This window comes from Panthera tigris, chromosome A3 (assembly GCF_018350195.1).
Source record: "Panthera tigris isolate Pti1 chromosome A3, P.tigris_Pti1_mat1.1, whole genome shotgun sequence".
Lineage (NCBI taxonomy): Eukaryota > Metazoa > Chordata > Mammalia > Carnivora > Felidae > Panthera > Panthera tigris.
In genome coordinates this window covers 27445289-27468553 of record NC_056662.1, presented here as the reverse complement: position 1 = coordinate 27468553, position 23265 = coordinate 27445289, and the positions used below count along the sequence as shown (strand labels likewise).

The window sequence follows — 23265 nt, the reverse complement described above, 5'->3', positions numbered from 1 at the left end:
GGGCGGGTCTGGAGGGGAGGGGCGGGGCAGTGGCCGCCGGGGGCGGGGATTGGACGGTATGGGGGCGGGGCTCAGCCCTGTATACTCACCGGCACCCAGGAGGGTCAGGCCCATCCTCAGCTCCGTTTGCGAAACACAAACCGAGGCTCTATCCCCATTAGGCTCCTGGCTTCTCCTTTTGGCCCCAACAGGGCCCCAGCCCGCTGCCAGACAGTCCCTAGAGTGTAAATCAAACCGCGTCACTCCTCAAAACACTCCCGGTTCTTCCCAACACTCTCATAGCAAAGTAAAAGCCGAGATCCTCTCCACAGCTGCTAACTGTCTCCCCTCCTCTTACTACTTTAAGCCTAAAAAATAAAATAGCCAGTTATTTTCCAAAAAAAAAAAAAAAAAAAAAAGGTTATTCAGGAACAGCCAAGAGTTGCAGTTTGGGACATTCAAGCTGTGAAAAACCATGGGCAAATCTAACAACGCATAGAAACATTACTGAGATGGAGGGAATTGAGAGACATGTTTTGAGCCAAAGTCCATTGGAGAAAAGCAAGAGTTCAGGGTGATGACACTTTCTCATTGGCTGAGTTACAGAGGTAGTGAATTTCTTGTAGCAGATCCAATGCACATCTTTTCCCTGTTGGGCTTGTAGTTGAGTCTTTCCTGTTGAGGACTCTGTTGGGGTATGTAATTGACAATTCTTCCCGTAATCGACCTCCCCAGTGGTACCTGTCAGAGCTCCCCTTCCTGGATTCCCCACTCCACTTCTGGGAGGAATGTTCAACCCATGGCTCACTCCACTCAAACCCACTGGCCTCCTAGGTCCTGGAATAAGGCAGACACACTCCACCTCGGGATCTTTGCATGTGCCATAACCCCAGTATCGTCATGACTTGCTCTCTCCCTTTAGTTTAGTCGTTACCCAAAACCCTTCCCTGTTCACTCTATCTGAAATTTCATATACCCACATACATCCAGCATTTAATTTTTTTTAATGTTTATTTCCTGAGAGAGACAGACAGAAAGACAGACAGAGTGTGAGCGGGGAGGAGCAGAGAGAGAGGGAGACACAGAATCCAAAGCAGGCTCCAGGCTCTGAGTTGTCAGCACAGAGCCCAATGTGGGGCTCGAACCCACCAGCCACAAGATTGTGACCTGAGTCGAAGTTGGACACTTAACCGACTGAGCCACCCAGATTCCCCTTTCCAGCATTTTATATCCTCCTTCCTGGCTTCATTTTTTTTTTTTCTAAAGCATATACTACTGGGGTGCCTGGGTGCCTCAGTTGGTTGAGTGGCTGACTCTTGATTTCGCTTAACCAACTGAGCCACCCAGGTGCCCCTGATCTGTGTCTGGTAATATTGCCATCTGAACTCTGAGTGTTTGTTTCTGCTGATTTTCACTTCTGTTGCCTTGTTTTCCTCTGGTGACCATTGCTGGTTTTTGACGGTCGTGGTCCCTTCAGCCCTGAGGTTACCTGCACAAATGTGTATTGAGGGCAGATATTTTCTTTCAGGTGTTCTTGTCTTACCCTTGGGCCTTCAAGGGCAGAGCTGGCAGTCACTTTGGACATCCTTCAACCCCGTGGGGAGACTCTTTGGTCATTCAAACCTGGGTTCAGCCCCCCTGTTCATGATGTACGTGACCCTGGACAAGATCCCCCCTCTCTGGGCCTTAGCTTCCCCCTCTGTACAATGGTGATCGTGATGGTCCCTCCTTCGTAAGGCTCTTTTGAGGATCTGTCTCAGTTCCTGGTTATTGATGTCTAACAAGTTACCCCAAAATTTAGGGGCTCAGAACAACAACAAACATGTAGATCTCACACAGTTTCCGGGGTTTAAGAATTCAGGAGCTTCTTAGGTGGTTTTGGCTCAAAGTCTCTCAGCGGTTTTAGTGAAGATGTTAGCTGAGGCTTCAGTCATCTGAAGGCTTGACCAGGGTGGAAGATCGGCCTTCGAGAAAGCTACTCTTATACCTGGTTGGCGCTGCTTTGCGGGATGTCTAAATTCCTTGCCACCTGTGCCTCCCCTAAGGGCTACTTGAGTGTCCTTGAAACATGGCTGCTGGCTTTCCCAAGAGCAGATGATATCCTGGCGAGCAAGGCAGGAGCCATGGTATGTTTTATGGCCCAGCCTCCCTCCTTCAGACGGACAGTGGTCCCCATGACCGGGGAGGGCAGAGTGACCCCTGTGCGGGACTGAGGCATTGCCGCAACCCTGGGCCACGAGTTCCGGGATCTGACACGGGTGCAGCACGTGACCACCTACAGCCTTGTTGCCCTGCGAGCACCGCCTTCCCGCACCACTTCGGCAAGGCCATCCCCAGCAGGCGGTGCCACACTCGGGCATACATCCTGGATGTCGTGCCGCCATTTGTAGTGTTTTATCTACACACGGGGGACCCAGGAGTTTGTGAAAGCCAAGCGGAAGAATCCGGCTGCTTAGGAGAATGACAGACGAGCCACTCATCTGGGTGATGGCTCCCTGGGCCGGAAAGATCCTTCTCTGGGAGAAGAGCCTACGTTGTAGTGTCTTGAAGACATAATACACTTCTTCTGGGAAGCAAAAAAAAAAAGAAAAGAAAAGAAAAGAAAAAAGCCATATTCCTTCATTTTCATAATATCCTATTTGTTACACCTATCGACCCGGCTCAGGATGGGAGGGAACTACACAAAGGCATGGATTCCATGTGTCAAGGATCATAGGAGGTCATCTTGGAGGCCAGCCATCACATGTCAAATGAGATAATGCGGGTAAAGCGCTTAGAACCATGCCTGGCACGTGATGTGACCTCAGCAAACACTAACCATCCCTAACAAGTGCCCTGCTTTGTTCGGGGCATATAGCAACCGCTTTCATTTAGTCATTCAACAAACATTTATTGAGCAGCTCTGTGCGCCAGGCACTGTTCTAGGAGCCGGGGAGACTGCGGTGAACAAAACATAGCCCCTGGCCTCATGAAAGTCCCAGACATAGAGTGTCCTGCCACGTGGGGCTAAGTGCTATGACGACTGGCCTCACAGGCAGGTGGGACTTCGACCCATTTTATACCTGGGCCCGGGGTCAAACAAGCTCTGCGAGGAGCCGAAATGAGCTCTGAGTCCCCAAGGAGTTCAGGATTTCACCAAACACAGAGGTTCTCCAAATTGGCTGCTCAGTCACATCGCCCTGGGGAGCTTGTTAAGGTGCACACCCGAGGCAGTCCGACTCACAGGTCAGGAGAGAGTTTGGGGATCTGCCTTGTAAACAAGCACCCCAGGGGACCGATGCAGGCTACTGACCCACCACCTCTGAGACTCTGTTCTGCGTGAGTCAGTGATGCAGGGCAGGACCGGTCCTGCTCCAAGGAGGGTCCAGCCTTTGGGGCGCCTGGGTGGCTCAGTCGGTTAAGCGTCCGACTTCAGCTCAGGTCACGATCTCGCGGTCCATGAGTTCGAGCCCCGCGTCGGGCTCTGGGCTGATGGCTCAGAGCCCGGAGCCTGTTTCAGATTCTGTGTCTCCCTCTCTCTCTGCCCCTCCCCCGTTCATGCTCTGTCTCTCTCTGTCTCAAAAATAAATAAACGTTAAAAAAAAAAAAAAATTTAAGGAGGGTCCAGCCTCCAAGGAGGGGCAGGGCTTAGCCACACAGAGAGGAGGGGAACAGGCTGGAGCCCAGAGACACGGAGCAATTTGTCCAGGGACACACAGCCTGCAGGGGCAGTTTGAAGCACACGGCGGTCGGCTTAGTTAGTTGATCAAGTATATCCCGTGTTGTGTATGTAAATCAATCAATCAATCAATAGCCATAAATTCTTTTCAGGGACTCCCAGCAAGAGGGAGAATCTATTTTCCCACCTCCTGAATCTGGCTTTGGGGCACGCTTTGGCCAATGGGACATTTGCTGATGCGACACAAGCACAACAAGCATCTTGGCCCCTGCCCTCTCTTGTTTTTTGAAACCCAAGACCACGACAGGAGGAGGCCCGGGGCTAAGCCTGTTGGAGGCTGAGACTTCCTGGAGCAGAGGTGACCCACCCAGGTGGGCGTCCCTACAGCCTGCTGACTGACAGACAACGGGGCTGTGAGTGAGCCTGGGCGCCCCTCTAAGCAGCAGCTCCCTAGGGCGCCTGGGTGGCTCAGTTGGTTATGTGTCCAACTCTTGATTTCAGCTAAGGTCATGATCTCATTGTGAGATCGAACCCCATGTCAGGCTGCGCTGAGCATGGGCCTGCTTGGGATTCTCTCCCTGCCCCTCGCCTGCTCTCTCTCTCAAAATAAATAAATGTTTGTTTTTTAAAAGCATTGGCGGCCTGCCACAGCGCGAGTGAGCCAGCTGAGCCCAGCCCAAACTGCTGAGCCAGAGAATCAGGGACCATTAAGTTTTGGGGTTTGCAATGCAGCAAAGACTGCTACAGCCTAGTTATGGGGTGGGGGGGTGGTGCGGGGGAAATTTCCTCCCTTCACTTGGGGCAAACTGTCCTTAGTCGCGGTCATTAACACTAACTGCCCAACAGACAAACTCCAGATCACCAAGATCTCACACAGGAAGCCTCGTGTGTTGCTCAGTAAAATCCAATGTGGATCTGGTGGTCCTCCTCCAACTTGTAGCTAAGGGCACCGGGGCCTCGAGGTGGCCTGCGTTAGGGACAAGAGGGGTGGAGCCTCACCACCTCTCAGCGCCCTCACCGTGGGCGTTTCCAAGCATGCACAGCTCCCCATTGGCCAGAACTGGTCACATGATTGTAAGGTGGGGCAGGGCAGCTAGGGGAGCCCTTGAAGTACTGGGCACGCCCACCGCCCTACCTTAGCCACAAAGAACTCACTAACCGCAGATGTCATTAGTTTTTTATTTGTGTGGTTACTTGTTCCACAGCTGGCTTCTCCATTAGACTGAGTCCATCTGGCATGATGCCCGGCCTAAGCCACCGTCCATAAGAGTGGTTGAATGGCTGGCTAAGCGAGCGAATACATGGTAGGGCAGGCCGCAATACTGTCGTTTGTATTTAGCCCCCAGTTATAGAGAAAATCCCCAGTTAGATTTCCTAGAGCCCCTCACTCGCGATGTACTCAGAATATACTTGCACTACGTTTGATTCTGTAAAAGTTTTATGATGATCATTATCTGGGTATAAATGGAACGTGGAAGTGCTCTGTAACTGCGGCCATGTGCGTTACTTGGGGAGAGTGGATTTTACATTTTTACCTGTCCGTTGACTGAGCAGCCTTGTCAAAAAGTTCCTGCTTCGCGGCAAAACCAGGTGAGTCTTTTTGTCTGTTGTGTCGTCTTGGACGAGTCTTCTGCTCTCTAAACCACATTTTTCTTACCTGTAAAGTGACCGGCGCATTTACCTTACAGGGTCGTCCTGAGAATTAAAGGGGGTCTCTAGGTGTAAGCCGGGAGGGGAAAGAGGAAAGCTTGGGGGACTGCCTGCCCCATGAGACCCGAAACACAGCTGGGCCCTGCCCCGGGGAATGCTGGCTGCACACAGATGAGGCTGACTTCTCCCAGTCTATCAGTTAGCTTTCGCCGCCTAACAAAACACCCCAAAACTCAGAGGCTTAAAACAACGATCACTTTATTTAACTCATGATTCTGTGGGTCGGCTGGGCAAGTCTTCCGGCCTCCATCGGCCTGACCGATCTCTGCATTTGCGGACTGGTGGCCGGGTGATCCCGGGATGGCTTTCCTCACATGTCTGCAGCCAGCAGGCTATTGACCTCAGTGCTCCTGCTTTCTCCCACTATCTCCCCTCCCACGTGTAGCGTGAGCCTCGGGGAGGCTGTACCCACCTATAGCTGGGGGATCGGCATGGTTAATTAGCGGGACTGCATTTCCCTTGCTGGTGATTGGTCAGGAAAGGGCAGGTGACCCAGCTCTGGCCAATGAGCTATCTGGGAAAGTCTGTTAGGAGCGCTTCTGGGAAAACTTTGCCCCTCCCGAGAGAGAGCTATGGGGCTCACAGGAACAGCTAACTCTTATGGAGGGTTTAAGTGCTTTACGTGAAATAACTCATTGAACTCCCATGAGTTAGGCACTGTTGCCCTCATCGCAGAGATGAATCATCTCAGGCATAGAATAGGGTGGTTAAGAAGCAGAGGGTCAAACCGCCAGTGAGCGCGGGAGTCAGGATTTAATTCCAGGCAACCTGACTCCAGAATACTGAGTTGTTCGGTACTACGGAGCCGCCCTCCTAGCTCCTCTGGTCGTGGATCGCTTATGTGACACCTGGGACTTGCTGTGGCCATTGTGCCAGTAGTCACCAGGGACAACAGAGCAGAGACGGAATGAGCCTGGAGAGCCAGAGTCCTTGCTGACGGTTCTGAGAGCTGAATCAACCAGCCCAGAAGCCCATCCCATCTCCTGACTTCTTGCTTTGTGTGAAATACATTTCCTTCTTTTATTTCTATTATTATTTTTTTATGTTTATTTTTGAGAGAGAGATAGACAGAGCATAAGCAGGGGAGGGGCAGAGAGAGAGGGAGACACAAACTCCGAAGCAGGCTGCAGGCTCTGAGCTGTCAGCACAGAGCCCAACGCAGGGCTTGAACTCACGAACCATGAGATTAGGACCTGAGCTGAAGTGAGACACTTAACCCACTGAGCCCCCAGGCGCCCCCTTCCTTTATTCATTTATTTTTTGAAGTTTATTTATTTTTAAAAATTGTTTTTTTAACGTTTTATTTATTTTTGAGACAGAGAGAGACAGAACATGAACGGGGGAGGGTCAGAGAGAGAGGGAGACGCAGAATCTGAAACAGGCTCCAGGCTCTCAGCCGTCAGCCCAGAGCCCGACGCAGGGCTCAAACTCACGGACTGTGAGATCATGACCTGAGCCGAAGTTGGACGCTCCACCGACTGAGCCACCCAGGCGCCCCTGAAGTTTATTTATTTTGAGACAGGGAGAGAGAGAGAGAATGTGCACGAGTGAGTGGGGGAGGGGCAGAGAGGAGGAGAGGGAGAGAGAGAGAGAGAGAGAGAGAGAAAGAGAATCCCAAACAGGCTTCCCACCGTCAGTGCAGAGCCTGACTCGCGACTGGAACTCACGTACTCGGGGCTGGATCATGACCTGAGCCAAGACGTTAAGAGCCCAACGCTCCACCAACTGAACCACCCAGGTGCCGCCATTCCATGAGAGGCTAGAAGGAATGTCCCGGAGACATTAAACTATCTAACCACTCCTTTATTAGGCACAAGGTAAAAATAGATTCTTCTGGCATCCAAAACCCATAGTATTGATCCAAAACCCAGAACAGGGCTTGGGACGTTCCAGGAGGCCGGGGGAGACGACCATGCCCCCTCCATCCCCCAACTCTGGTGCTCAGGCCAGAGGTGGACAGGCGCGGGCCCTCGCTCCAAACCGCTCCTTGAGTTAGGCGAGGACCAGCCTCATAGTCTGAACTGGGGCTCCTCCAGCCCAGTCCTTGGCTCGGAGAAGAGAGCGGCTGGGAGCCCAATTCCCAGCACAGCCTGGGCTCTGGAGTCCTGAGTTGCAAGGGAGAGGCCAGCAGCCTTTGTTTGGCACAAGGATTTGTGAGAGGCACTGTCCCAGGTCGGAAGTGCCTGGGCACTTGCACGAGTGGATGCGGACACCTGTGCTGAGAGGGCCCAGTGTGGACACCGACCGTGGGCTGGAGATGTGTCGTCCGCAGGAGGTTCGTCTTTTGTTCACTGCGGCGCTCCCAGCACCGAGAACAGGGCTCGGCGCGCAGTGAGCTCCCAGGATTTGTTAAATGCGCAAGCCTGTGTGCACAGGTGTGCGGAACCACACAAGGGTGCATACAGCACACTCCACACATGCCTCCTTTCTCCCTTCTAGAAGGCACTAAGGTTTGGCTCAGTGCAAAAACAAAAAAAGGCGGGAGAGAGCTTGGAGATACCCCAAAGTCAATTCCACTGCTGCAGCTGAGAGTCTAAGGCTACCTAGCCATATAGACCGGCTTCTCTCACCCCCTCCTCTTCCTCGGCCTCCTCCAGCCCCGGCCCTTCAGGGACCACCTGATCGGCCTCCCAGAGGTGGGATCGGGGTGGAGCTGAGGGGATCGGCTTCTCCCGCAGCCAGGGATGCAGCAGGATGCCCGTGGCCGTGAGGCGTTCGGCTGGCTCCCGTCGAAGGAGACAGCGGACCAGGCAGCGAGCGGGAGCCGAGAGGCCCTCGGGCAGGGCAAAGGCACCGCGGCGGATCTTGCCAAAGAGCAGGGCAGGCTCTGAGTCTTGGAAGGGGTAGTGGCCAGCCAGCATGGTGAAGAGCGCCACGCCCAGGCTCCACACATCGGCCGCCTTGCCTGAGTAGGATGCCCGGGAGCTGAGGATTTCAGGTCCCACGTAGGCCGGGCACGCGTGTTTGTCCCACAGGGAGTCGTCGGGCCCGTTCAGCACACAGGCATCCTCCAGGTTCTCCAGCACCAGCTTAGTCCTGTGGCAGGTGGAGAGACAGAAGGGTCACCTCCTATTGGGCCCCCCGTGCCCCCACATGGCCCCACGCTGTCACCCTTAATGGCACCCACTTCCTGAGTGCCTGCTGGCATTTGGCAGAATTGAACCAGTCTTGGGTCGCCCGGGTGGCTCAGTTGGTTAAATGGCCGACTCTTGACCTCGGCTCAGGTCGTGAGCTCATGGTTCGTGAGTTCGAGCCCCGCGTCGGGCTCTGTGCTGATGGCATGGAGCCTGCTTGAGATTCTCCCTGCCTGCCCCTATCCCACTCATGCTGTCTCTCTCAAAATAAATACATTAAAAAAAAAATAATAGTAATAAATAAAAATAAAAAAGAATTGAGCCAGTCCTGTGAGGCTGGTTGACCGACCTCATTTTACACATGAGGAAGCCCAGGCTCAGAGACATTAGTCATTTCTCAAGGCCACAGAGCAATTCAGTTTGAACTAGGACTCTGAGAGGAGCACATTTCCCAGTAGTCCCTTGGAGAGGGGGCTGAGATGGGTGGGGGCCTTAAGGCTCTTCTAAATATTTATTTATTTATTTTAATGTTTATTTATTTTTGAAGGAGAGCGAGAGAGAGACAGAGCATGAGCGCAGGAGGGGCAGAGAGGGAGGGAAACACAGAATCCGAAGCAGGCTCCAGGCTCTGAGCTGTCAGCACAGAGCCCGACGCGGGGCTCGAACTCACGAACCAAACTGTGAGATCATGACCTGAGCGGAAGTCGGACACTTAACTGACTGAGCCACCCAGGAGCCCCCTGACTGGTACTCTTCTAAAGTGTCAAGGTCAAGGAAGACAAGGAAAGACTGAGGAACAGTTTCAGACTGGGGGAGACTAAGGAGTATGACAACTGAATGCAAGCTGGGCTTCTGGACTGGATGCCAGACAGGAAATGAGTATTAGTGGGAAACTAGCGAAATTGAAATCAATCTGTGGTTCAGTGAATAGGTACTAGACCCAGGTTAATTTCTTAGTTTTGATGGTTGTTCCGTGGTTGAGAAGTTAATATTAGGGGAAACTGGGTGAAAACAATATGAAAACTTTTGGCACTATTTTTGCAACTTTTCTGCAAGTCTAAAACTATTTCAAAAAGTTTAAAGGGTACGATGGGGTCACCCTCCTTCCCCCCACCCCCCCCCCCCCAAAAAAAATCTTGAAATGAAATTCATGCTCCTGATGGATGTTCGCATGCACCTGATTGGCTTGGCATGCTCCCTGACACGTCCTGCCCACCCCCCGGGGGAGTCTAGGGGAGGGGACAGAATGCCAGGTCCCTTCCTGTTCCCTCCCTCCAAAAATCACTGATCCTCAGCATCACAGAAATAGTTCCCATGTGAGGAGCTTCAGGGCCTGTTTTGGCTTGTTGTCTGTGGCCCTGACATCCTGGAAGCATCTTGACAACCTGGCCCTTTCCCCTACCAGTGGGGAAACTGAGGCCCAGAGGCTCCGGGTCACCCAGAGTCAGCAGGTAAGGCCAGCCAGACTCCCGCCTCTCGAGTTTAAGGTGAATTAGGACCTCTCTGGAGTCACCTCTGGGGTCAGTTCCCAGCTCTGCTATATATTTAGCTGGGGGGTCTTGGGCCTTACTTGACTTCTCTGGGCCTGTTTGGTCCCCTGACCAAACAGAAGCAATATCAGCCCTGCCTCCTATTCGTAAGGATCCCAGCCAAGTCAGAGGAAGCAATATCAGCCCTGCCTCCTATTCGTAAGGATCCCAGCCAAGTCAGACAGGGCAGCCAAGCTGCTCATCGCCGTCGGCTACTGTGACTGTCACAGAGGCAATGCTCCACCTCAGGGGCTTTGCATTCGGTCTGAGTCAACCTTTTCCCGGGACCTGGGCGGAGGTGCTCGTCCAGGCTTCTCCATTCCTTGCGTAAGTTACTTTACCCTCCTGGGCCTCGGTTTCCCCAGCATGGCTCACCTCTCAGGCGTGTCTGTGCGCAGGGTCTCTGTGCCCACACTCACCTCTCCTCGTTGGTGAAGACAAAGCGCCGCAGCTTGAGATCGCGCAGGACCAGGCCGTGCTGGTGACAGTGCGCCAGGGCGGCGGCCATCTGGCGGAAGAGCGCGGCGGCCTCGGGCTCGGGGAGGCGGCGGCGGCGGCGCACCAGGCTGTGCATGTCCCCGTGGGGCCGTGGGAAAAAGGTGTAGAGGTGGCGGGGGCCCGCCACGACGTCGGCCGGCCGCGCCACGTGTCCCCGCGGGGGCAGCCGCGAGTAGGGCTCCAGCACCGCCTGGGCCTCGCGGGCCGGGTACACCTGTGGGCGGGGCGGGGCGTAAGCGCAGGTGGGGGCCGCCCAGCGGAGCCCGGCCTGGCCTTGGAAGCAGTCACGGCCAACCATTCAGGCACTGTGTGCTCGGCACTGTGCCACGCGCTCCAGCAAGCCGCTCCACCCGGACGAAGCTGAGAGGCCGCACAGCCAGCGGGTGGCAGGCCTGAGACCTGAATCCGTGCTCCACGGTCTGTGCTCTCAACTGCTACCTTAGACGCCCTTAAACTTCACGCAACTGGGAAATGACAGGGAACCCAAACGGAAATAGCCCAAGGCCGTGGAAATGCAGAAGAGTAGATAGCCCACGAGTCACTTTACGCATAGCATCCCGTGCTCATAGCTACACCGTTCCCTAGGATGCACCGCCTGCCTGCCCTCTCATTCACTCCACAAGCAGATACTGGCGACTGCCTGTGCCGGCCTTGGGGATCCAACCTGGCTGACCGCCGTGGCCCCTGCCCTCCTGATGCCCACGGTCCAATACAGGAGACGAGGAAACAAGCCAACAGACAACATATTTACAAATTCTCATGAGCATCACAAAGGAACCAGAAAGATGCTGGAGGAGAGAATATTTTGGAAGGGGGCACCTACCCGGAAAGGTGTGGTCTAAAAGGGACTCTGGGGAAATGACCTGAATGATTCAGAGATGCCCACGGGATAAGCTTTCCAGGTGAGGGACATGGGCAGTGCAAGGGCCCTGAGGCAAGAAAGTGTTTGAGCCACTTCAGAAAAACCAGCCCAAGATCAGTTCAGCTGGAGTGGGGCAGGGGAGGGAAGGGGGCAGTGGTGAGTGTGGTGAGGGTGTTGGAAAATGTGCTCGGGGCTCTACGGACATCAGATGGAAACCTCCCCACAGCCCTGAAAGGTGTGTTCTGTTTTACCGATGGTGAAACTGATGTTCAGAGAAGGAAGGCCACCTGTCGGAAGCCATACAGCTGACCAGAGGTGGAGCTGGTATACTGACTTTGTCTGCCTTTAAACCCTTCCCATGTTATTTTGGCCATGCCCACACAGAAAATAAAAATAAATAAAACGCATACATATTTAATTCATGAAAAAAAAAAAAAAAGTAAGCATATGTTTAAAAAAAAAAGAAAAGAAAAGAAAAGAAAACCAAACAGCTGGGTGGCACGGAACAAAGAATTCAAAAAACAGAGACTACTTTTTTTTAAGTCAGGGTAAACATTCCTGCCTCTGTGCATTTGAACTTGCCTGTCCTGCCGCCAGAATGCTCTTTCCTAGAGACCCACAGGGCTGGCTCCCCCCATTCACGGAAGTCACTGCTTGAATGTCACCTCCTCGGAGAGGGCTTCCTGGACTAAAATCACCTGCTCCCCCATAATCCCTGTCCCCCTCTCTTTCAGCTCCCAGCTTTCTCTCCAAAGCACTTACGATCCCCTGGTACATATTTTACTTATTCTCTTGTTTACTGTCCATGTCCTCCACTTAAGCATCGGCTTGATGAGAGCAGGACTCGGTCTGTGTTAGAGCCACAGCAGGGTGCATGGCACGCAGGGTGCTCAGTGAAGGTTTGTTGAATAAATGAATAGGTGATCCTCTACAGACAGGCCGGTGATCCTTCTACACACTGACCAGAAAAGCCTAGGCGATGGGGAAAGCTGGAGGCTCACTGGCTGCTTCCCCAACAAACACAGGAATAAAGTAATATAAGGACCCCTCAGCCCTGGCAATCCTCTAGAGCCAAGGCCCTTTCCAGGCCCCCTGTGATGCTGGGGGAGAATGACCCTGGGGGAACGTACCTTGCAGGTGTACTCGGTGCCTGAGGGGCAGTGCAGGGCCCAGTAGGCCCGGCCACCCTCCTCAGGCTCCAGGAGGACATAGGGCCCAAGACGGGAGGCAGTGGTCCCAGCACAGGCATGGGCTGGAGCAGGAAGTGGGCTCGGGGGCAGCGGGCAGGAGGGCAGCCTGGGCTGGGGCCCGATTCGCGCTTGTTTCCGGATGGGACACTCGGTGTTTAGGTCATTGTCCAACTCCCACCGCTTCCTCCTGGAGGGGGCACCCACAGCAGCAGCCAGAGGGGTGGCTCGCATCTGTGAAGAAGGGAAAAAGCACTGAAGTGAGGCTGTTTGGTGGCCCCCCCCTTCCCTAGCCTTTATGGAGGAGGACTTGGCAGTGTGCATCAAAGTGACAAACGCCCTTAACCTTGACTGCGTGTCCCGCTTCTGGGGATTTATCCTCCAATTAAAATGCCCACCAAAAAATTAAACATGTCAAGGGCTGTTCATCAGAGCCTTGCATCCAATAGCAAAAGGCAGGAAACACCCCCAAACGTCCAGCAGTATGGGACTGGTTAAACATCATGATACAAGCCACATGGTGGAATATTATACAGCCCCGGAAAGGGACCAGCAAGCCCTGTACACACCGATATAATGATGTCGGTACACGGTTATCCTGCACCCACATGATAGAAACCACTAAATGTCCATCATTGGGGAACTGGTTAAATCAATTCTATGTCATCTGTACACAAGAAAACTGTAGCCATTTATGATTAAGAAAACTCTTTAGGGGCACCTGGCTGGCTCAGTCAGTACAGCATGAGACTTTTTTTTTTTTTTCAGTTTATTTCTTTATTTTGAGAGAGAGAGAGAGGCAGAGAGAAAGAGAGAGACTCTCGGGGCGCCTGGGTGGCTCAGTCGGTTGGGCGTCCGACTTCAGCTCAGGTCACGATCTCGCGGTCTGCGGGTTCGAGCCCCGTGTCAGGCTCTGGGCTGATGGCTCGGAGCCTGGAGCCTGCTTCCGATTCTGTGTCTCCCTCTCTCTCTGCCCCTCCCCCGTTCATGCTGTGTCTCTCTCTGTCTCAAAAATAAATAAAATGTTAAAAAAAAATTAAAAAAAAAAAAAGAAAGAGAGAGACTCTCAAGCAGGCTCTGTGCTGTCAGCATAGAGGCCAACATGGGGGTCCATCTCCTGAACCATGAGATCATGACCTGAACCAAATCCAAGAGTCGGATGCTTAACCGACCAAGCCACCCAAGTGCCCTGCATGTGACTCTTGATCTCAGGGTCGTAAATTCAAGACCCAAAATTTTAAAAGCTTACTAAAAGAAGGAAGAAAGAAAGAAAGGAAGGAAGGAAGAGGGAAAGAAAGAAAGAAAGAAAGAAAGAAAGAAAGAGCAAGGAAGGAAGGAAGAGGGAAAGAAACAGAGAAAGAAAGAAAGAAAGAAAGAAAGAAAGAAAGAGAAAGAGGGGAAGAAAGAAAGAAAGAAAGAAAGAAAGAAAGAAAGAACAAGGAAAGAAGGAAGAGGGAGAGAAAGAAAGAAAGAAAGAAAGAAAGAAAGAAAGAAAGAAAGAAAAAGAAAGAGCAAGGAAGGAAGGAAGGAAGAGGGAAAGAAAGAGAGAAAGAAAGAAAGAAAGAAAGAAAGAAAGAAAGAACAAGGAAGGAAGGAAGGAAGGAGGGAAGGAAGAGGGAAAGAGAGAAAGAAAGAAAGAAAGAAAGAAAGAAAGAAAGAGGGAAAGAAAGAGAGAAAGAAAGAAAGAAAGAAAGAAAGAGAACAAGGAAGGAAGGAAGGAGGGAAGGAAGAGGGAAAGAGAGAAAGAAAGAAAGAAAGAAAGAAAGAAAGAAAGAAAGAAAGAGGGAAAGAGAGAAAGAAAGAAAGAAAGAAAGAAAGAAAGAAAGAAAGAAAGAAAGAAAGAAGGAAGAGAGAGGGGCGCCTGGGTGGCTCAGTCGGTTAAGTGTCCGACTCTTGATTTCAGCTCAGGTCATGATCTCATAGTTTGTGAGTTCGAGCCCGCATCAGGCTCCACGCATCAGGCTCCGCACTGACCGTGCAGAGCCTGCTTGGGATTCTCTCTTTCTCTCTGCCCCTCCCCAACTTGTACTCACGCTCTTCTCAAAAATAAAATAAATAAACCTAAAAAAAAGAAAGAAAGAGAAACTCCTTATGTGCTGATTAGAAAAACCTCCAGAGTGAACGGTTAAGTGGAATTTAAAAAAAGCAAAGTGGAGAACTGGCCTTGGCAGTGAGAGGAAGAGAGACTTTGCACTCTATCTGCTGAGTGGTGTAGTGCAGGGAGCTATTACCTGGGGCAGGGAGGGAGGGATGATGAATGAATGAGGAAGGTATGAATGTACATATGAATGCGGGCTCTGGAATGGATATGTTGTCCAGTGCACAAAGCAAGCTGCTATAGGACAAATATACCCTGAGATGATTGAGACGATATCATTCATGTAAAAAACGCCACCAGCATATCAAAAAAAAATGTATCTCCATACTTGCTTATATGTTGGTATGTAAATGCACAAGTTTTGGAAGGACCCAGACTAAACCGGCCACAGTAGCTCCTGACCTCCTGGGAGGCCCAAGAGAGGAAGGGGTTTGGTAGAAAGGCAAGGGCATTTTCAATTTCAGTATTTTTATTTATTCATTTATTATTATTTTTTTATTTTATTCTTTAACGTTTATTTATTTTTGAGAAGAGAGAGAGAGAGCATGAACAGGGGAGGGTCAGAGAAAGAGGGAGACACAGCATCTGAAACAGGCTCCAGGCTCTGAGCTATCAGCACAGAGCCCGACGCAGGGCTCGAACTCACGGACCGCGAGATCATGACCTGAGCGGAAGTCGGACGCTCAACCGACTGAGCCACCCAGGCGCCCCTCAATTTCAGTATTTTAAAATAAAGATCCTGCACTCATTTATGGCTTGAGTATTTCAAAAATGAGTGTATTTCTTTTTTTGTTTTTTCAAATGTGAACTTTACTATTGCCTGATGACTCAAAGCTATCAGAATCACAGGTCCAGAGTTAGTCAACAATAGACAGTGCAGTTTCACCATCAGGTAAGAAGTAAGGCAAGGAGGGGATGTCTCTCAAAGGCGGTAAGATTCATTCATTCAGTTATGGAGGAAGCCACCCTCCCCCCCCCCGGGGGGGGACGCAGCTGTATAACTGTGTGGTGGGTGGAGGAGAGGGCACTGGCATGCCAGAGCAGGGAGGTTCTCTCCTGGATCTATCTGCCTACCCATTCAGGCTCCAGATGAGGGACACGGAGCCAAGGTATAAGACATTAGAGGGAGATAGACTTCAGCCCCGGTAAAGACCTTCCCGAAGGTCTGAGCCAGGATCAATGGGGAAACATCACTCAGAGTCGGTTCTCAGACTGAGGACTACCTACTCCCAAGTCCGAGCGAGCGGTGGGCTGCCTTGGGAGGGAGGCAGGGAGACCTCAAATGGCGTGCAAGGCCATAATCCCAACGTAGTAAGAATGCAACAGCGGGTGGCTGTAGTCAGACATTCCCAGGTTCGAATCCTGGCCCAGACCCGGCCTGGCAGGGGTAGCCCTGGGCAATGGAGGCTGCCCCTAACACCCACCTCTTGCTGTTCCCTGACGCCTCTGGTGGAATAAGGGCAGGTCATACCAAACACACACTCACAGAACCCAGAGCAGACAGCTGTACACACGCCCCTCAAAAACACAGTTTGTCCAAGCCGGCCAGCTGCGACACCACATCCAGGGCAGAGAGGGGCACACACATCATTAAGGGACACACACCTCGTCGTCCTTGGGCAAGCGGGCAGACATACACACGCAGAGCCCTCCCAACTCTCCCACTCACCACTGACCGATACCTGTAAGGTCACAGGCAAGGTCTGACACGTGCCCCACCCCCTAGACGGCCCCGCCCCGCCTGCCGCCGCCGGGCTCCTCCCGTGGGAGCGGAAGCGGCGGGCCGCTGGTGTCCCGAGGCAGAAGATTCAGCGGAAACCGAGCAGCCGGAGGGGGAGAGGCGAGGAAAGGGGGCTGGGCCCCAGGGCTGTGAGAAGGGGCGGACCGGGGCCCTCCTCGTTCCTCACGCCCCAGAGTCTGCAGGGACAAAACGCAAGCGCGCACGGTGCAACCCGCAACCCGCAGCCGCAGCGCCAGGTGCATACCTGCGGCCGACGCCCCGCACGCTCCGGGGGTCCCGCACCCCGCGCGCTGCACCCTCGCTCCCTCTCCCCCTGCATCTGCCCCCAAGGTACCCGAGCCCGGCCCCAGCACAGCCCACACCTGCCACCGGCTCCTCGCGGCTCTGACCGTGCGCCGAGACACATCCGCTCCAACCCCGCAGGCCCACGCGGATCCCGCACACACACCCCAGAGGGACACAGACCCTACGCGGTCCCCGGCGTCCCCCGCGGGCCCCTCACACACACGCCTCCCCCGCCCCACGCTCACCTCCCGGGGCCACACGCCCGCACCTCTGTCCCCTGCTCCCTCCGCCCCCAGGATATGCTCTACCTTCGCGGGTCCGCACCCTCCAACCCGTCCGCCCCCGACCCCCGGCCCGACCCCTCTCCCGCCCCGCAGGGTACCTTGCCCGGGCGTACGGCGGGATCCTGAGTCTCCAGGGCACTCCCACGTGGCCGGGGGCCCGCTGCGACGCGGCTGCGCTCGGGACCCCGGTCCCCGCAGCCGGACACGTGTGGAGCCGCCGCCGCTTCCGCTGCGAGTGTCCCCCGGCTCCAGAGCCGGCTCCGGCCCGGGCCCGGGTGATGCAAACCTGCGCTAATCCGCCGTCGCCTGATGCGCTCCAGCCCGAGATTGCAACATCCCGCGCGCTCCGCCCCCTGGGGGAAGGGGGGGGGGGGTCACCGCCCCGGCGCGCCCCGCCCCCCACGGGTGTCTCGGCTCCACCCCCTCCCCCACCTGCCCCGCGCAGACACCAGCCACTGGCTCTCCCTCCTTCCTTGGAAAGAGCATTTTGCTTTTCTGAGCCTCAGTCGGCCCATATGCGAAATGGGGAGAACGTCCTTCCTTCTCAGGATGCAGAGGAGAAAAAGAGCAAACCGTGATAGTTCCCCGGGTGCTTTCCTGTTTTATAAAGTACCTTCCCACCAATGCTTTATTAACCTTTAGGAGGACTCTGGGCAGGCAGGAAGCTCCGCTCGCCCCATCCTAGCCCGAGGCCCAGGCATGGGAAAGCAGCCCGGGAGTTTTGCAAAGACCTCAGACTTTAGGATCTGAGTCGCGGGGCTCAGAAGAACCGATGTGGTCCCCCGGGGAGGCCTGGGGTCGGGCAGGCGTCACAGCGTCCACTGGATACAGGCAGCGCAGCCTAATGATTAAGAGCCAGCGCCCTAGACCCAACCTGCCTAAGAGCGCACCCCACCTTTGCGCCGACGCACTGTGCAACCTCAGGAAAGTTACTTAAAACCCTGCTAGAGCCGAAAATCCCTCCTCTGTAAAATGGGCTTATAGGAGTACTCACTTCATAAGGTTTTCGCTTGGACAAAATGCTTAGAACTAGATGGCACAACCTAAGTGTTCAATAAATAGAATAGAGGCTCGGGGAGGGGAAGTCACCCCATAACAGGACTTACACCCCAAGCCTAAGAGACCCTGGTGCCACTTCCTATTTGGTGAAGCATCCCCGTGCAGCCCCAGGGATCCAGTACCTTTCTTGGGAATCCCTTTTAGGTCTTGATGTCTCTGAACGCACCAGTGTCAAAAAATAGCTTCTCCAGGAAGAGGTTGGATGGCGTTGGAAAGGTGGGTGAAGCTCCCTCTGTTGCTCAGGTTCCAGAACCCCAGGGACCAGCTCACCTGTGTTTCAGGAATTTCAGGGCACACCAGGGGACTCTGGGATCTCATTTAACCCTGGAGACTCCCCTGCCAGGGAGGAACCAGTGAACTCATTTTCTACCCCTGGGAAGTCTAGACTCAGGTCGAAAATCCCTCAGCAGTAAGGGACAAAGAAAAGTGGAATTGGTTGTTTTCTCTGTGCAGCCAGCACTGTGCTGGGTTTGCTCATACATTCCTTACTTTGTTCATGCTGTATGAGACCCTGTTCTAAGTGCTGGGGACTCAGCAGTGACAAGAGTGACCCATCCCTGCCCTCACAGTTCTTATAAATCAGTGGGAAGACAGACCATTATCAAGAAAATGAAATCAATAACCAAGATCATTTAAAATTCAGTATACATGTCATGTGTTTTCTTGAATAAACAAAGAGGATAGATTTGTCCTGTAGCACAGACGACTGAGGGGTGGCTATTTTCATTGGGGCTCGTCAAGAAGGTGATGTTTACACTAAGATCTTACGGAAGAGACGGGCTGAGGATGCAAAGATCTGAGGGGACATAGAAAAAGTAACCGCAAAGACCCCGAGGCACCTAATGAACCATGAGATGAACACTATGACCTTTATTCTACAGATGAGTGACGGTGAGAGGTTTACCCAAAAGCACCTACCTCGTGGTATGAAGCAGATTTGAGATTTGAACCTGGGGCAGCTAATGCCAATGCTTATACCGTCCAGGGACATTTTACAAGCTTTGCCACCCGGCAGCCTCCACCTGGACCAGTGGATATGGCTCCTGGAACTGCACCCTGGGAATGACTCCCCAGGTTTAGGAGGGCCTTGTCACATTTGGGGGGGGGGGTCAAATCCTGGTTTTCTAGACCAATGGAACATAAAATATAAGCCACATAATGTAGGATTACATTTTCTAGTCATGCATTAAAGAATACAAAGAGGGGCACCTGGGTGGTTCTGTTGGTTAAGCATCTGACTCTTGATTTTGGCTCAGGTCATGATCCCTGGGGTGGAGGGATTGGGGCCCCCCTCCCCCTGCCGCAGGAGCCCTGCTTTGAGCCCCACCTCCAGCTCCCTCAGCTGATAATGGAGCCTTCCTTAGATTCTCTCTTTCTCTGCCCCTCTCTCCCTGCTCTCTCTCTCTCTCTCTCAAATATTTTTTTTTTAATTTAAAGAAGAATAAAAAGAAACAGGTGAGGGGCACCCGGATGGCTCAGTCAGCGGAATTTGTGACTCTTGATCTCAAGGTTGTAAGTTCGAGTCTCATGTTGGGCGTAGAGATTGCTTAAAAAAAAAAAAAATTAAAAAAAAACAGGTGAAACTAACATTAATAATATATTCAATTATCCAATATATCTAGCATGTGATCATCTCAACAAATAATTACGAAATTATTACTGATATACTCTAAATTTTTTTCCCCCGCTAATGTCTTCAATATCCGGTGTTTTATACTTTGGAAACAAATCGGAACAGAAGCTAAATTGTGAGGGCTTAAAGTAAAATGCTGTGGGGCGCCTGGGTGGCTCAGTCGGTTAAGCGTCCGACTTCGGCTCAGGTCATGATCTCTCGGTCCGTGAGTTCGAGCCCCGCATCGGGCTCTGTGCTGCCAGCTCAGAGCCTGGAGCCTGTTTCAGATTCTGTGTCTCCCTCTCTCTGACCCTCCCCTGTTCATGCTCTGTCTCTCCCTGTCTCAAAAATAAATAAATTAAAAAAAAAAAAAAGTAAAATGCTGTTCTACCAAGACAATTAAATTGTGTTTAGTGGACAACATGTTTTACTTGCTTTAGAATTAAAGTTAAATCACGTGCAAATTTTCAGCCTCTTAGCCATATTTTAAATGCTCAATAGCTTTGTGTAGTAAACGGCTACCACAATGAGTAGCACCCTAGAGCAAGAACTCTTGGTACCTGATCCAGGGAGAATAGCAAAGAAGTTAAGACCTGTTGGGTTTACAGCATAGATGCCAAATAGCCTTGAGCCTCAGTTTCCACGCCTATAAAGTGGGATTAATTACACCTTTCCTAGCATGGTAGTCCTCAGGATTAAATGCACTAAGGCACCCTCAAGTCAGATCCCATTTCCCGGGTTCAAATCTCACCACTTCCAAGTGATGAGATTTTAGGTAAATTACTTAAGCTCTCTGTGCCTCAGGTTCCTCATCCACAAAATGGGGATAATAATAGCACCTACTTCATAGGTTCGTCATGAGAATCACATGACTTAATACCTGTGAAGTGTTTGGAATATAAATGCTGTCTAAGTATTCGTTAAAATGTAAAGAGAATAAATGGTGACCAGCTCCCTTCCCCAGTTAAATGCAAACCGTGGGCACTTTCCTAGAGAGAGAATTTGGCTTTCGTGAATTTCCTTCTCTCCAGGCTTAAAACATCCCCCTACCCTGGTTTCTGAGCCCAGCTGGTTGTGTTTCTTTCTTTTCTAAGGTTTTTTTAATTGTTATTTATTTTGAGAGGGAGAGAGAGAGAGAGAGAGAGATCACCAGCTGAGGAGGGGCAGAGAGAGAGAGAGAGAGAGAGAGAGAGAGAGAGAATCCCAAGCAAGCTCCACACTGTCAGCACAGAGACACTGTCAGCACAGAGCTGGACACGGGATTCAATCCCACCAACAGTGAGATCATGGCCTGAACTGAAACCAAGAGTCAGATGGTCAACCTACTGAGCCCCCAGGCACCCCAAGGAGGCTGCGTTTCTTTTTTTTTTTTTTTTAATTTTTTTTTTAACGTTTATTTATTTTTGAGACAGAGAGAGACAGAGCATGAACGGGGGAGGGTCAGAGAGAGGGAGACATAGAATCTGAAACAGGATCCAGGCTCCAAGCTGTCAGCACAGAGCCCTACGCGGGGCTCGAACTCACGGACCGCGAGATCATGACCTGAGCCGAAGTCAGTCGCCCAACCGACTGAGCCACCCAGGCGCCCCAAGGAGGCTGCGTTTCTATTTGCTGTAATTCTGCTGGCCCTCAGCTCTGGGCGCAGGGACACAGAGGCTGTGCTCCAAGGGAGAAGAGGCGTGGGGGTCCAAGGGCCAATGACAGCAGCTGCTGGCCTCCTTCTTTTCCACCCCAGCTGGCTGGTGCCCACCACATGCCTGGAATCCCACCACAGGTGTCCTTAAAGCTTCCATCTTTAAAAGTTCCTCCCACAGAAGCGGAAAAATGCCTTAGCGCGCTGGTTGGATCCCAGGTCTGGCTAAAGCCACCCATCCCAATCCCGTGAGATGGTGGGCAAGTCACATCCCCTTTGGCGGTCTTACTGTTCTTCCCTGGGAAATAGGAAAAGAGAGTTGGATTAGGTCAGTGTTTTCCAAAACATAAAACGTACACCAATGGGGTTTTAGGGTTTCAAGACTCTATGGCATAACACCGACTATCGCAATATAGGCATTTCCTTTTGATTTTCTTCCTGTTCCTCCAATTACTAGGGAGAAAGTCTCATGTAACGGCTTCTATGTCTTTGACGCCTCACTTGTTAAGGAAAGGAGAGCAGGCTCCGTTCAGAGCCTTCAGCAAGAGACAGGACTTCGCTAGAATCTAAGAATCTTCTTCTTGCTTGTTCTTATATTCAGTTTTACGGTCACTTTCTCTTTATGGAAACTGATAGCGTCTTTCCATTTGAGGTTAGTGATTAAAATTTTCCATTTGAAAGAAATTTCCCTAAGTTTTTATTTTATTTTTTTTCATTTTTATTTTATTTATTTTTAGTTTAGTTTAGTTTAGTTTTTAACGTGAAACTTATTGCCAAATTGGTTTCCATACATCCCTAAGTTTTTAAAAATGAGCTGACTGCAAGAAAAACCTTACAGAACCCATAATACAAATGGGTAAACGGATCTGGGCCAACGGATTTGGGAATGGCGGTGGCTGATTCAAGGGTTGCAGCTCTCGGCTCTGCTGCGGGAGCCCTTAGGAGACGACTGGGCACCTCCTTCTTCCCTGGGGCTTTGCAGAGATCCTTCATCATCTGAATCTGTCTCAGGCCGGGCCCCAGGAAAGGCTGGAAGGTCAGTGCCTGGGCACAACATCAGCCCAGCAGGGGTCCACTGACAGTCAGAGCCCTGCTGGGCCATCCGGCTCTGTCCTCTGAGCTTGGGAGTGTGATTCTTTGCCCTTGGATGCAGCGTGGCCTTGTGTGGATGCTCCCGTTCCATCATCTTACCGCACCCTGAAACTTCCCCACCCAGTTCTTGTTTTCATGCCTGGAGGCAGATGAGGAAACTGGGGCTCAGAGAGGTGACATCACTAGTCTATGGAGGTAGTGAGATTAGCAGCCAGTCCGTCTGGCTCAAAGCCCAGGTGTCCTTTGTCTACGGCTTTGTGCCTTCTCCTTGGCCTTCTCCCTACCTGCATGACCCTGGGCAAGTCATTTAGCCACTGAGACCCAGAGCCCTCGTCTATAAAATGGAATTGACATCTATCCTCCTGAGAGGGGTGTTGAACAGCATCTTGCAGCTGGGAACTGTTACTGGATTCAGTGGAGGGTTAAATGAGTTAATACAAGGTGCTTAGAAGAGTTCCTGGCACAGGGTAAGCACTTGATGGTAGGTGGCTAACTTACCACAAAGTGGTAGTTTCCACAAAGCCTAAGATGCCATCTCTCAACCCCTTCCCCGCCCCCCCCCCCCCAACACACACCCTTGGAGAGCTGAGGGTGAAGGGAGAGGTAGGGACATATTTCCTGAGCATCCCCATGTGGCCGGCCTGGGCTGTGCCCTTCGTCTGCTTTCTCATACAATCCTGACCACAACCCTGTGAGCTAAGGACGAATTTATGCTCTTTTGACAAGTGAGAAAACCAGGTGTCAGAGAGGAGAAGTAACCAGCCCCGGATCACACAGCAAGCCAGAGGGGTTTGAGCCCAGGTCTGTGCGGTTCCAAAGCCCTCGCCGTTGGCTGTTTCAGGAGCCTCCACCAGATCGGTCAGAAGTTCCTGGGGAAGTCCCATGCCTCCCTCAAAGGGTGAAGGGTGCTCTCCCCCAGTTGGTGGCAGGAGGAGCCAGAGACGGCAGGAGGAAAGCTGGGTTG

The 23265-nt window shown here is 52.2% G+C and overlaps 1 protein-coding gene across 1 annotated transcript; it reads right to left on the bottom strand.

The window, feature by feature from the left end:
• Positions 1-7171: 7171 nt before the first annotated feature.
• On the bottom strand, positions 7172-17214 carry TRIB3 (tribbles pseudokinase 3). The gene is made up of 4 exons (XM_042979723.1): positions 17004-17214; positions 12441-12731; positions 10370-10662; positions 7172-8383 (listed from the first exon to the last, which is right to left on the bottom strand). The coding sequence occupies exons 2-4, from the start codon at positions 12729-12731 to the stop codon at positions 7891-7893; spliced, it is 1077 nt and encodes a 358-aa protein (XP_042835657.1). The 5' UTR covers positions 17004-17214; the 3' UTR covers positions 7172-7890.
• Positions 17215-23265: the final 6051 nt, after the last annotated feature.